The 15,331-nt window shown below is 35.3% G+C and overlaps 1 protein-coding gene across 3 annotated transcripts in view; it reads right to left on the bottom strand.

The window, feature by feature from the left end:
• The window catches only part of LOC150100462 (integrin alpha-PS2-like), a 511,813-nt gene that overhangs the window by 246,152 nt on the left and 250,330 nt on the right, over positions 1-15,331 (bottom strand). For all 3 annotated transcript variants that reach the window (XR_016549302.1, XM_090403279.1, XM_090403280.1), the window contains exon 16: positions 13,005-13,060. Coding sequence is in view for 2 of the 3 variants with exons in the window: in XM_090403279.1 (XP_090259405.1) it covers positions 13,005-13,060 (56 nt within the window). In the remaining variant the exon portion in view is untranslated. The remainder of the gene's footprint in view (positions 1-13,004; positions 13,061-15,331) is intronic.

The raw sequence follows: 15,331 nt of genomic DNA, 5'->3' as shown, positions 1-15,331 counted from the left end.
GATACCAAGAAATTATATTCTTGGTTTTACCTTTTATTGAGGTGTAAGCAAACAAAATTTGCATGCGAAGTAACTTCACGACTGGGCAACTTGTATTTAGAGGCTAATGACTTCACATCACTTGCCTTAGTGCTTTATAATGCAAAGCACATATCCTTACGGACATGTATAATGCTATGCATTATGAGAATGGTCACTACCAGACTGGTTTTGACCTTTACTGAGGTGAAATGTAAAGGGATGCTCATCATAGGCCTAGAGTAGTTAACATAGGAGTGCAAGAGAGTCCGACAGTATTAGGAGAAAGAAAAGCCAGGGAGATAGATAGTATGAGAGCTAAAGAAAAGGCCTCAGTTCTTTTGTATCATCATATAGCTAAAGCTACCAATTTTCCTTTTTCACCAATCTCAAATAGATGAACAGCCAAAAAACAAATTGAAACTAAAGTGCAAAGATGACTGATATCCAGGTGTTAACCACCCTGAGTTAGCCTTCTCTGCCCGGGATTGCTCTCCAGTCATCCCTGCAATTAACTATAAGATCCCATTGAATTATCATTATTACATGATACCTCCAAGGAGTCTAAAGACCATCAAGGAAGGGCATCCACTCTACAACTCTCCATCTTCACCATTCAATCAACCAACTACAGTGAACCACATCATCTACTGCTGTATCATCTAATACCCTACAGCCAGTGGTGAGCTATGGAAATTTTAAAAAGGGCTCGCATCGTCACGAAAAAAAAAAAAAAAAAGAAAAAAAAACAAAGGAACTAACTTAGCCCTTATAATACTTATATTGCAACTTTGTAGAGCTTCTGACGGATATGATAATTCCTGTAGGATATCAATCATTAATGCTAGATGTTTTAAAAATTACAAATTGAGAAGTTGGTTTAATAAGCCCTTATATTTATCGTTCGATGCAAAATGCTTACGTAAAGCTGGGTAATTTCTCCACAAAGCAAGAGTCGTTCGTAAACTGCAAGCTGCCCATCGTGGTCCAAACACACGGCTGATCTTTAAAATTTCGATAACAAGGTCTTTTGCAATCGTATTTAATTCTCATTGATTTTTTGGTGATTAATGATAAAAAGCATATAATTTATCCATAAATAATTCAAAATGATTTATTCCCTTGATGTTTTTTTATCCAATTGTCTAATCATCTAATGCTAAGTGTAAACGATGAGCTATACAATGCTAAATCACAATATTGGGAAAGTTTTGTGGAAGGTTGATTGCAACACCTGATTTGTTTCCTAACATTACACTAGCTCCATCAGAACAAAATACAATGAGATGATTTTTTAAATAGTTATCAGAAAATCCATATGAAGTAGCAGTTATAGTAGCATGTATACATTCTGCAGTGGTATTTTCTAGTTCTACAAGATTATTAAACAAGAAGAACAAGGGACTTGCAAATTTGAGAAAAATTTAACAAAGGGCTCGCATGAGCCCCTTATAGCTCACCACTGTCTACAGCCAACCACTACCATTTCACAGACAATCACAAACATCCAGGCCCATGGCAGAATTCGAACCCACAGCCTTTTGGGTGTAGAGTAGATACACTAACCACTTGGCAACCAGACGATGGAATTATTTAAAAAACCTCTCATAGCAAAAACAGAAAGAACTTTATCTCCCTCTGGTGAATATTGCATAATGTGGGTGGTCTATACCATCTGGTCAAGTTTGATATACCCTAGAATGCTTCTTTCTAAATACAAAAATTGTCTGACTGAAAAATAAAATTTCCACAATACAATATTATAAAGCATTTGGACATATTGCTGGTTTTCAAATCCATGTTTCTTTCTAACCTTCCATAATTGGTATTTTAACTCATTAATTATAAAAATCAAAATTCACTTCCCATTGCTGACAGGTGGTAGGTTCTGCAAAAAATAACTTGCAAACCCTGTTCCAAATACACAGGGCAAGAGTGTAACAGTAGAATGTATGTTCTGTTTCCAATCGGTAACAGATGTCACAGATTGGATCTCCGATGTTAATGTACCTCCATTTGATGGTATTGAATGGAAGGCAGCCATATATGCAGTTCTCCAACAAGCTCCCTCCTGTTAGGGTATCTTTGAAACTTCAAAATCCCAGGCCTCAGTTATAAAACAAAGTGTTGTTGTCAGTACCCAACTGCAGAAAAACAGATTAAAGATTTTGTTATATCAAATTTTACTTTTTTTAATGAAAAGAATGTCATTGCCGGAGTGTTACAGGGCAAATTTATTTGATGAACATTTGAAATCGCTACTTGTAATTAGTACTTCAAAATTTGAACATGAGTTCAAATTTTGAAGTGCTAATTACAAGTAGTGATTTGCAGTCTTAGAGTTAAGCACAGAGTATTGTGGTTTTCAGATTAATCTCAGCTTTTGGACATTTACAATTATTTACTCCAAACAGGGGCAGATGAAAACCCAAGTAGTATCAGAGAAGGTCTGCACATGTGCGATTGATCTGAAATATTTTATGGAATTTTGAAGCTGTATTGCTTAAATATCAGAATTTTACAACTGGAAGTCCAAATCCTCTATGCTTCTTTGATAGTTGAAAAAATTCCTTTTTAACTTCTTGGTATCAGCTGGACCAAACAAATTACACAGGCTTCTATATAATTGCTTTTCTTCAGCTTCTGTGATGTCTGTAATATTTATTATGTAAAACTAAGCAGGTTTTGAGTACTATGGCTTTAGAACAGGGGTCTCCAAACTATGGCCTGCGGTTCAGATGCGGCCTACGATATGATTTTATCTGGCCCGCCAATTGGACTAATTTTTCAATAAGAATTCGCAAAAAAAAAACCAGGGTGTTGATAGATTTCAAATGCTTTAATTAAAATTGTGTTCAAAATATATTCCCGAATAGCAAAAAGTAACCGTAATCCAAGTTATGGTCTTTCTGACTGTAAACAGTCAGTTAAAATGGACTAACGAAGAAAAAAAATTTGAATTTTACAAAATTTTACAAGCAAATTTTAAGAAATTTGCATGAGTTCAAATTTTGAAGTGCTAATTACAAGTAGTGATTTGCAGATCAAGTGCTAATTACAAGGAGGGGTAGTTGAATTGGCATAGCTCCTTTGATAACGGATAATAGCTTTTTACCCACACCAATTTTCTGGAGGATGTGGAACAGAAAGGAATGCTGCACATTATCAAATGCTTGAGTAAGGTCTACTGATTGCACTGCCATCAACTGCTTTTTCGTATTAACTAAGCAGATTAGATCATGTAGCAGAAACAGATTAAATTCTACTGCTCAGCCAGGAACTCCATATACCTGTGTCCTTTTAATTATGTATCTCATTCCCACTTTGATACTGTTATTGATAATGCAGAAAAATATCTTGCAGTCAGTATTAGATAGAGAAATAGGTCTCCAGCTGATTAAGGTGTGATCTCTATTAGATTTTGGAATGAGGATGGTACGGCTTGCTACAAATTCACTTGGTATGTGTCCTGACAAGAGAAAAGAATTAAATAGTATAACTAGAATAGGAAGATAAAATCCCAGGCCTCACAGTAAAGTTCTATCCCCAGACCATCAGGTCCTGGGAATTTTCTTGTCTAGCATTCTTTAGAATGCTGAGGTAACTTCAGATGTTGTAATGGGTCTGTCAAGCCCATCATGTATATGAACAGGAAAGCCATTAATGTTCCAAGAGTTATAATTTGCAACAGTATTATTGTAGAGTTCTGAAAGGATCAACGATGTCTTAAGTGGTGGACATGTCCTCAACTTCAATGAAGATGTGAGTGATAGTCCTTTCTTTGCAGAATTTAGTGAATTGTCTATTGAAGGCAGCTGAAGAGCTGTCTGCTAGGTGCTGTTGTGTTCTTATCTTAAAATTTCTTTCTTCTACTTGTTTCTGACTTTCCACTTCTATCTCTATGTTAATGTTTCTAATGATGTTGCTACATTCTATACCATTGTGTTTAGGTTTGTTACGACCAGCATCTCTCTCTTTATACAGGTCTTTTAACTTTTCTCTTTTGAGGAAAGCCTCTTCCCAAGCATATCCCAATTCCAGGTAACATTATTCAAATTTGAACAGAGAGTCTGCAATTTGGTTGAAAAGATCAACGGAAAATTTGGTAGAAGTCTTCATGATCTAGAACTGACCTTTATTGAGGTCTCATCAGTAGGAGCAGACCCAGAAGTGATACCAAGGTTGAAGTAATATAGAAGTCATATTTCCATATACACGTAGCCAAAAGGTACCATACCTTATTACTAAAAGGCTCTGGATTAGAGAGAGATGTTGAAAGCTTTTCCACTTGGTTATACTATAAATTAAAGATGCCAAGAAATAACATTCTTGGTTTAATCCTTTATCCAAGTAAAGATCAATCCTTTAATCCTTTATCCTATCAAGAAGTAAGGGGTTGTTATAGGATCAATGATGGAGAGGTTCTACAGAAAATAGTGAGAGATCAGGGGAGAACCAGGAGGTCATCCCTGGAAGCTGTATAAGGAGGGTGTGAGTAGGGGAGAGTTCATTCGGTTTCAATGGTGAAGTTTTCGTCGTGTCAACCACCACTCCTTGACCTGAATTCAGCCGCTTTTTTTAGTAGATAGTGGAAACTACAGTTTGAGAGGAAAGAGTCATCCCCTCGTTCTCGAGTTGCTCTAATAGCACTGGGTGGGGGGGGGGGAGGAGGAAGAAGTAAGAGAGAGTAGAGGGAAAGAAGAGTAGAAGACCAGTCTCCAGATATGATATACCAAGTGTATATTGTATGAAGTAAGATCAGGTCTAGCTTGGGTATCTCGGGTTTGCCATGTCCGTACTCACCAATGTGAGCCCTGAGAATACTCCAATACTCCTCTATTGAAGTGAATGCTGGAATCTCAAAAAAAGGCTGAAGAGAAAAAATTATTAGTTACGGAAATGGGTTGGCTAAGAAGATTACTTGGAGTATCTCTGCTGGATCGACTAAGAAATGAAGACATAAGGAAATGACTAAAACAAGAAATAACAATAGACAAAATCCCCCCCCCCAAAAAAAAAAAAACTACGATGGTTTGGCCATGCCAGAATGGGAACAGAAAGACTACCATCTAAAGCCCTGAATACAATGATGGAAGGTAAAAAGATCCAAAGGATGACCCAGAATTAGATGGATAGACAAAATAAAAGAGGACCTGAAAACCAAATCACAATAAGCAACAACAAACTGGACAGAATTGTTCGGACTCTCCCAGGACAGACAGAAGTGGAAAGAGTTCATTCGACCTCATACTCATCCACATAGATGATGGAAGAGAGAAGAAGTAGAAGAAGAGTAAGGGAGAAGCAGGTTTTTTTCACGCAAAGTTGTGAATGATTGGAATGTCTTGCCTGAGAGTGTGGTGTCGGCAGAGAATTTGAGTGTGTTTAAAGCATGGCATGATGAGCTGTGTGTTTGATAAAAGGACCTCCTAGATGAGCTCCATGGGGTTTGGGTAATAATAACTTCACAACAAGGCAACTCATATAAAAACCTAATTACTTCACACTTGCTTCAGTATTCCATAATGTAAAGCACCTATCCTTACAGACATGTATAATGCAATACATTATGGGAAGGGTCATTAAGATCACAGAAGGTTCTACTAAGGTAGAAGTGGATGAATTTTTCGATGCTTTAGAAAAATCAACTGACACAATGAAAAAGGAAAATTTGGTCCTTGTTGGGGATCTAAATAGCAGAGTAGGAAATGATTGTCAGACATACAAAAATATTTTGGGAAAATTTGGAGAAAAGAGAAAAGCTAATAATAATGGCAAATACCTGTTGGATTTCTGCTCAGGACATGGACTGGTTATTATTAACACCACGTTCCAAAATAAAAATGTGCACAAATTCACATGGAGAGAAGAGGTTAGGAATAAGAAAAGTCTCTTTGACTATGTTATTGTTGATAGTGATGTTTTCTCCATGGTGCAGGACACCAGAGTATACAGAGTATTTGAAATTGGAAGTGATCACTATTTAGTCTTCAGCAGGATAAAACTGAATTTCCTATTGAAAAGAATAACATGTAAGAAAGTTTTAAAGCGAATAAAAGTTGAGCAGCTCTCAGATGTGAACTGTAGACTAAAATACACAAAGATTATTGAAGAAAAAATGAAAGAGTTTGAGAACAGGAACCAAACCTCGGATATTCATTGGCAAGCCTTGAAGAAAACCATGATTGATTCAGTCAGAGAGGCATATGGTGAGGTTGTCTACAAGGATAGAAAAATCAAAACTCCATGGTGGACACAGGAAGTTAGAGAGGCAGTGAAGGAAAAGAAGAAAGCATATCAAAAGTTCCTGGCAAATAAGTCAGCTTGTGCTCCTAGAGAATACAGAGACAAATGTAAGAAAGCTAAACACCGTAAAACTAGCTAAACAAAAGTCATGGGAGGACTTTGGTAAGAACATAGAAAATAAATATCAAGAAGGTGGCAAAATATTCTGGACGTTTGAAGAAGCATAGAAATGGAGGAAAGAGTGCTGTAAAAGGAGTTAGAGATGATAAAGTTGACATGAAAATGGGAGAAAAAGATATCCTTGGAGTATGGAGTAATTACTTCGAAAAATTGCTAAATGAAACAAGCAGTGATAGCACAGTGGTAAAAAATACTCAACAGGCATACAGTCAGGAATACATATCCATACTTGAAGCAGAAAAAGCCATCAAAGGCTTGAAATGTAGAAAGGCAGCAGGAGTAGATAATATTCGACCAGAAATGTAGAAGTATGGTGGTATAAAAGTCTTACAGTGGCTGCACCGCATAGTTCAAAAGGCCTAGATAGAGGGACGAATTCAGAATGCTTGGAGTAGAGCTCTCATAGTACCCATATATAAAAAGGGAAATAAAACTGAATGTGAGAATTACAGAGGTATTTCCTTACTGTATACTTGAGAAACGGTTGAGAAGAATTGTGGAAGAAAAGCTTGGTGAAGAACAAGCTGGATTCTGGCCAAATAGAGGCTGTCAGGATCAGATATTCACTTTACAACAAATAGTTGAGAAAGCGTGGGAATATAACAAAGATCTGTATTTAAGTTTTGTCGATCTGGAAAAGACATATAACAAGGTGCCAAGAGAGAAACTATTCAAAACGCTACAGTTGTGTGGTGTCAGTGAGGTATTATATCAAGCAATACTTAGTCTTTATTTGAGTTGTAAGTCAGCAGTTAGAATTGAAAGAAGTACAGGAGGATGGTTTAATGTTAAATCTGGTGTGAGACAAGGATGTGCATTATCCCCTCTGTTATTCATTATTTATATGGATCACATTATGAAGGAAAGTGGTATTAAACATGCTATCAGAATTGGAGATGTTAATGTCGGCTCTTTGCTTTATGCAGACGATGTTATACTTTTAAATAAATCCGCTACAAGTTTGCAAGATTCCCTGACTAAAGTGAATAACTGTTGTAATAGATATGGAATAAAGGTCGGCAATAAAAAGACAAAGACAATGAAAATAGGCAGAATCATTGAAAATGTAAACTGCGTTGTGAACGGAGAACCTGTGGAACAAGTAAAACATTTCAGCTACTTAGTCTTTCATGTAAATACAGAATTAACAAAGCTGGTATGATAGGAAGTCAATTGAATAAATTCATATAGAATAAGAGAGAAATTAGTTGGAACACTAAATTAGTTGTATACAAGCCAGTGTTCAAACCAGTGTTAACTTATGGATCTGAGAGCTGGGTCATAAGTAAAACACTTGATCAAAGACTAGAGACCGCAGATATGAGAGTCCAGAGAAAGATTAGAGGAATGAACAGATGGCATCAATGGCAATATCATATTAAAAATGAGGATATTAGGAAAGAACTTGACATTGTTAGCATCCAGGAATGCATTAACAGAGCTAATCTCAGGTAGTATGGTCACTTAAACAGAATGGGCGAGGAAAGATTAGCAAAACAAATGTTCGCTACCAGGTTGGCAGGAAAACGACCCAGAGGAAGACTAAGATATAGGTGGATTGATGCGGTACAAAGTGCCTTAGGTGATAGAAATATAAGATCTCATAATGTTGGAGTCTTGACAAGTAACAGACTGATTTGGAGGAATATTGAAGACAGGATAGTAATGATGTAAATTTTTCATGTAGTACTATCATATCCTTTTACACCCCTTGAGGGTACATGTCAGGAATTTGATAATCACTAAGAAGATCACATTGAAGATTTGAAGATCACTAAGCCACACACCAAGAATATAATTTCTTGCATCTTTAATTTATAGTATAACCAAGTGGAAAAACTTTCAAACTTAAGCATCTATTCCTCATTCAAAAGTAAAAATTATTCTGCAGTTTGATCCTTCACTTTCTTTAAACCTTGAAAAGTATAAACATATACTGGTCAACGTCTATACTACTATGCTTCACCTAACTATCTTCTCATTCTCTTTCATTTCATCTATCTCTGTTACCTGGAATAACCTCCTTCATATATCTCTTTGAAAGGACTACATCCAGCTGTTCAATAAACATATTCAGATCCTTTTTTCTCCTTAACTACAAATCTACACATAACATAAAGGATCTATAATTCTTACAGTCTCTCATCTGTGTGATTAAATTAAAATAAGAATTACTTCCTCTTCAACCTTTGGTTCAGTCCACTGCTGGATGAAGGTCTCCCCCCCCCCACGGTTTTCCAGGTCACTCAGTTTTCTCCCTCTCCCATCCATCTCATTCCTGCAACTTGTTCCAATTCATCCCTCCAACTTCCTCTTCTTGCTACATCCATTGGGTTCCACGCTGTTGTTTTTCTAGTTCATTTTCCATCATTGCATTGCAATATGGCCAGCCCATCTCCACTTAGCCAGGTTAATGTATTTTATGATATCCATGACACCAGGTATTTGTCTTCCTATTTTTTAATGTTATTTTTAGCATATTTCTCTACATTTGATACTGTGTTGTTCTCTTCTTTTTGTTTAGGACTTCTGTTAAAGTCCATTTTTCTTCTCCATATGTTAGGACAGGAAGCATGACTGGTCGAAAGCTTTCCTTTTTAGACTCATAGGGATGTCAATTCTGAATATGTCTCTCATTTTCCCATAAGCCATCCATCCAAGGTGAAATCTCTTTTCATTGACAGTCTTCAAAAGATATCAGCTATTAAATAATAAGATAATTAGATAATAATAAAGTTTATTATCTAGTACAAAGCTAAATGAAAATAAGTATCTATTTCTTCTCTTCCACAGAATATTAATTTGACAGTGATCACTAATCTTCTTGAAAAGAATGACATGTCACAGCATCACTGCTTCCAAGAAACATCATATTGTCTATCATCCATGGAATTTAGACTGACTGATTGTTTTGGAATTTAATTGCACAAGGACTACTTAGGTCATACTGAGCCACTCATGATCTTAACAGTATTTAAAGTGAAAGTAATTTGATAAATAAACAAGTGTAAAAGGTGTAGATAAAATGTATAATCAACTTTAAAAGGGGTACAAAAACAAGTATAAGCTAGGTATACGAATCAAGTGAAAAAACGGGATAAAAAATTGTACAGATTAAAAAAACAAAGAGATATTAAAAGACTACATACCAAAAGCATTCATTAAATAAAAAATAACACATAACATACATATATTTATAAACAGTGAAAAATATTTATTTTCTGTAAAAATTTAAAAACCAAAGAAAAATTTGGTGAGTGATATATAATCTGATAGAGCATACAAGTGCATAGGGTTCAGACAGATTATGATGTTGACTAAAGTAATGATTGATGGTATGCCAGAACTCTCTCTCTCACACATGATCACCCCCTCAAAAGCAGGGGGTGTGTGAGATGACTATGACATATGTGAAGCTGAGCAAGAATGACATCCTCTGTATGTACCCTACGCAGACTAGAATCAAAATGGAAAGCCACTAAATGACCTCAATGTACCCCATCATTAGTAAAGAGTGCCAGTAAAGATACAAATAACTGTATTTTGTGTAGTAACTGGTGATACTGCTTGAATTTTAGAAGAATACTGTTCATTTTTGATAACTAGATTAAATGTTTAAATGTATGATGACAGCTCTGTGGATTTGTAACGTGTTCTACTGAATTGAATCTCGTCTTGAACAAAACAAAATGGCAGTATGAATAAGATCAGCACAAAATTCAAATGCAATGAACAACATATACTTTTCAAGAATGGTTCAATATCATGAGTTCATTATGTGTGCATGGCAAAATGTGAAAGATATTTGTAGAGAGACTGAACAAGAGATGAGAGAAGGTATGAATTTGTACTAAGTACAATATTTTGTTATTGTACTTAGTTCACATTGGATGATGACTACAAGTTATCATCCAATGTGAAACAGACTGAAGGAATGAAAGTTAGCATAAATGTGGGTGCAGAATACTGTGTGAATAACAAAATGAAAATGAGTGAGACTGAGGAAGTGAAAGAAATGTCCAAATGAAGAAACAAGAAAGTAGGAATGAGTAAACAGAAGAAAGGAACAGCAGAATGAGAGGGGGGGAAGAAAATGAGAGCAACAGAGTAAAACTGCCAGAATGCAAAATTTGAACAACAAGTTGTTCAAAGTGAGAAATGAAATGAAAAAAATAAGTGAAGTGATATTAGACATTTGGTGGAAAGAAATGAAAGAGTGCAAAAGGAGAGAATGAAGGAAAATAAAGAAAAGGAGATGATAAATGACCAAAGAATAACAGTGTTCTGAGATTCCATTAATAGAAGTGTCATTAATGATAGAGTCCAGAAGATTTGCTTTCCAGACAGGCAATGAGCAATAATATTCATGCTTTATATATCAAAAGGAAATGAGCAAGAGAATTAGTGGTGGTTGTGGGAACAAATGATTTGGTTGGGCATAAAGAGAATGTGAGGATGGATATCAGGAGGTTATTAAGGAGAGTGAAAGATATTAGTATAGTAAGAAAGGTTATATTAGTATAATATATTAGTAGGAAAGGTTGTCAGTATGTTGCCAAGGTATGTTATGAGGAGTTGAAAAGGAGCGTGAGAATCATAAATGGTATGCTGGAAGAGCAGTGGGCTGTTTGTGGATGTTTGACATGTATCTGAGGGAAGAATGGATTTATACAAAAGTGATGTATTGTATTTGAATGGGTTTGGTGTCAGTGAACTGAATAAACAGTTGCCAGAAAGAGTGCAGTGAGTGATAGGAGCAAGAGATCAGAAGAAGTAAGAGGTGAAGTGAAGGATTAAGAGAGCGGAACATATGAGATTGAAGTATTTGTTAATAGTATAGTGAGAGATGGAGAGAGAGAGAACGATGGAAATGAAACAGGAAAAAGGAAATGGGGGAGGGGGGAAACAGGGAGACGGCATAGAGAGAGAGAGAGCGGGTGTTGAAAGAAGAAGTGAATGTGAGTATTGGGAGGATCAACATAGGAATGGAATGGGAAGGACTTGGGTAGAACTGATTATAGACATAAAAGTGAATTGCTGTGTTTATTTACAAAAGCCAGGAGTATCCAAAATAAGGGAAATGAAACTGTCTCACTGATTGAGTTAATTTGTTGGATAAGTGAAACATGGTTGAATGAGGATGATATCCTGATGGGAATAGAAATAGAAGGGTAGAGTGCTTTTTGTGAGGATAGCAAGGAGAGGGAGTGCTACTGATGACAGCAGGGGAATTATATCCTCATAAGATAGACATGAAAGAGGGCTATAGCGGCAATGATTTTGGAGTACTATGGTGTGAGATGGTGGTGGTTGACAGGAAGAGATATTTAGATGGATGTTCCTATAGGTCAGGGTGATTATTATGGAGTTTAATTATGGCAGTATAGATTGGAATAAAGAGATATCATTCAGGGAATAAGGAAAACGAATTTCTTGAATTATTGAGAGATGACTATCTTAGTAAGTATGTAAAAGAGGTCATGCAAAGATCATGAGTTGTAGATCTGTTCATTTCATCAGAGAATGTGATTGTAAGTGGAGTGTTGCACTTCCCTTCAGTTGGTGAGAGTGATCATGAAGTGATCACCTGGGTTGTGGCCAACCATATAAAGACTTCTATGAAGAAAAGATATGTGTGGAATTACAAGGATGGTAAATATGATGGTGGATATTAAAAGGTTGGTAAATATGCTGGGTATTAAAAGGATGGTGAATATGATGGTGGATATTAAAAGGACTGGAATACCAAAGCAGTTAGGAGACAGCTTGAAGCTACAGCATGGAATAAGGAGTAGAGCAGAAAAGAAATGTTGTTTGGTAACTGACAAAGAGATACTTAACAGCATCAGTGTGTGAATGTATTCTGAGGATCAAAAGATTGAATATGGTAAATGTGTTAAATCTATGAATGAGGAGATTAAGCATGAATTTTTGGAAAAAGAAAGCACTCTGGATGCAGCATAAATGGTAATACCTAGTTGCATGAAGAGTACAAAGAGCAGGTCAGGAGAGTGACTCAGTTGGTAAGGACAGCAAAAGTGCTGGAATATGCAGAGCATAAATAGAGGTGGTATGACTGAGACATAAATTGGTCAAGTGTTTTGTCACCTTAATCCAGAAGAGATTTTTCATAGAATAAATGGAGACAGGGGCTGAAGAAAAAGTTTCCATCCCTGGAAGTGATTTAAGGGGGCTGTGAGCAAAGGAATGAGGCAGAGATTTTTATGTGGAGAGTGGTTGGTGAGTAGAATGCATTGCATGAGAGTGACAAATGCAAAAATAGTGATGACTTTAAGACATAATTTGATAAGCACTGTGTTAAGCACTGCGTTTGAGATGAGATTCTCTTGTGATGAGTAAAACTCCATGGAGGTCTTATTATAATGAGAGTAATAACTCCATGGTTTCTTTATTTGCAAATGTCTATGAGTTTGTCACAAAGTGAATTGTTGCACTGCATTTATGACTTCTTATTACACTTTTAAAGAATTTTATTTAGAAACGCATTAATGATAATCAAAACTTGTGATAATTTAAATTTTATATTAATTCTTACATACCAATATTGGGTTCCACAGCAATGCCAGTATATTCCAAGCAAACAGATACAACAACACTGGAATACCAAAGCAGTTCTGTAAGTTAATGATATGATTCTCTGGAATTGCTTTAATAAGGTTATAGAAAATAATGCAATGAAAAGCAATTAAACATTTAGTGAAAACAACTTTCAATAGTGATCTGTAACATATTCATAAAACAACATTAAATGTCTCTCTAATCAATCAATACTTAATTTAACCATGCATAAATTATCAGCAAAATCATTAGTAAATCCATTTATCCATTCATTATCTGCAATACTCCAACATTTAACTGTTGGATTAGCATTTATCTAAGTTTGTCTTTTGGCTTACCAGCTAACCTTACATAAAAAATGATATTGACTTCAAAGAGGAAATTAGAGATATTTGTTTGCTGGACTGTGAAATTGTGGTCTCTTTTTGACATGGTTTCTCTATTTACAAACATACTTCTCAAAGAAATTCTTCAGTTTTTTACAAGATGATTTTTTTGTCATGTGAATTATCATGCATTGTTGGTAAATTTAAACAATTTAATAATGTCCTCAGGAAAATCAGTTGTATAAGGAGTTTATTCTGTTTACAAACTGTATCAAGTATATAATTAAAATTGAATTTAACAGTGGTCTTCTCTTCTCGGATACCTTAGTAATCCATAACTCTACAGGCAATATTGAATTTTCCATCTAAGGAAGTCTTCCTTCTACAAGAAGAATTAAATAAAATATAAATTACTTTGCTGTAATGGATATAAAGAACCCACCAACCAGAAAATAAGTGATAATTATCATCCTTTAGACAGACTATTATCTGACGTGAAGAGGATTCCATATCCTACATTAAAAAGTCTTCTGAACAAATAGTAAGAATGCTCTGCAAACACAATGTGTTTGCACTACTTTCAAATCCTACCATCTGCTGTAGATAAAATGCCTCTGCTATCCTTGCTTGGTGTCTGTCAAGTACACTGTTCATGTTGAATTTGCTATTTTGGGCAGACTGGCTGTTCTGCTAATAACAGAATACCAAGATTACATAAGATTTCTAGATTCAGAGAGTTCAGGTCTTGCTTTTGATGCCATCACTTATACCATGATAAATTTAAATTCAATCATCCATTCTGTGAAATGTGTAATAATATTTTTTTTAAATTAAGGGGATATTAAATCCCACATTGTTTCAAAACCAAATAAGAAACTCAAAGATCGGAATCAAAGAGTTTCATGCCGAATATAGTAACTATAAAAGTATCGGCGACTACTAGCGTACCATTGCCGAAATGAAGCCTATTGGCTCTTTATTTTAAATAATAGTGTAATACATATGTTAACATGTATAAGAAATTAGACATGTGTTATACATGTTAACACATATATAAGAAATTAGAATTTATTTACGACTCCTGTATATTTTGCTTACTGTAACATGAGCATCATTCAGGAGAGAACAAAAGAATTGGTTACAACATTCAAATATTAACAAAAGGAGTCAAACAGCATGAGTTACACTTTCATGTGTTTTAGTCATAGCTCAGTGAGCAGTAAACAAAACTATTAAAGTGTTAAAATGGTTTTTAATAATATTATTATGAAATACTAGTATGGGAGGTCATCATACAGGAAAAGCCTGCTGTCAAGAAGGAATATATGTGGACGATTACGAGAAGCACCAAAGTCAACCAGCGTCAATATCATGGATTGTGAGAGAGAGAGAATGGGAATTGATTAGGAAGCATCTGAAACAAGCAATACACAACTGTATGCCAAGAGTTCAGCAAAGAGTAGGAGTTGACAGTTATTCATGACTTATTTTTAATGGTATTAACAACACCGAATGAACTATTCTATAAAAAGATGTTTTGTTAACTTGCTTATATTTTGCTGAATTTCCAATCAGCATCATCAGAGCACAACACATCATGTGTATGGTGACAGTGAGTGAGTGAAACAATACAATTGTACCAGACAAAAGATCTAAAGTCCAACTTTAGCACCCTTTAATGTTGTTAAAAAAAAAAAAAATTACAGCTATGTGGGAGTTGCTCTTAAGATAACAGTCTCCCAAATTTTTGGAAAATTAATGCAACCATATTTGTTCAAGTTCGGAGAATTCTTCATAGACATGGCTGACTCATAAAATAATATTTTGGATCTGTAACGACTTCTGAATAGCACATTAGTTTTCTTCTATCTAATCTTGTGTGAAGAGGTGTCCAAAGCATGGTCTGCCAGTACTGACTTGCCATAATAATGATAGCAAACATATTTTTTTTATTTTCATCCTATCAGATGTTAACAGATCTT

This window comes from Typopeltis vanoorti, chromosome 13 (assembly GCF_054136105.1).
Source record: "Typopeltis vanoorti isolate ZY-2024b chromosome 13, IOZ_Tvanoo_1.0, whole genome shotgun sequence".
NCBI lineage: Eukaryota > Metazoa > Arthropoda > Arachnida > Uropygi > Thelyphonidae > Typopeltis > Typopeltis vanoorti.
The sequence above is the reverse complement of the archived record's forward strand: the minus strand, read 5'-3'. Positions and strand labels throughout refer to the sequence as shown.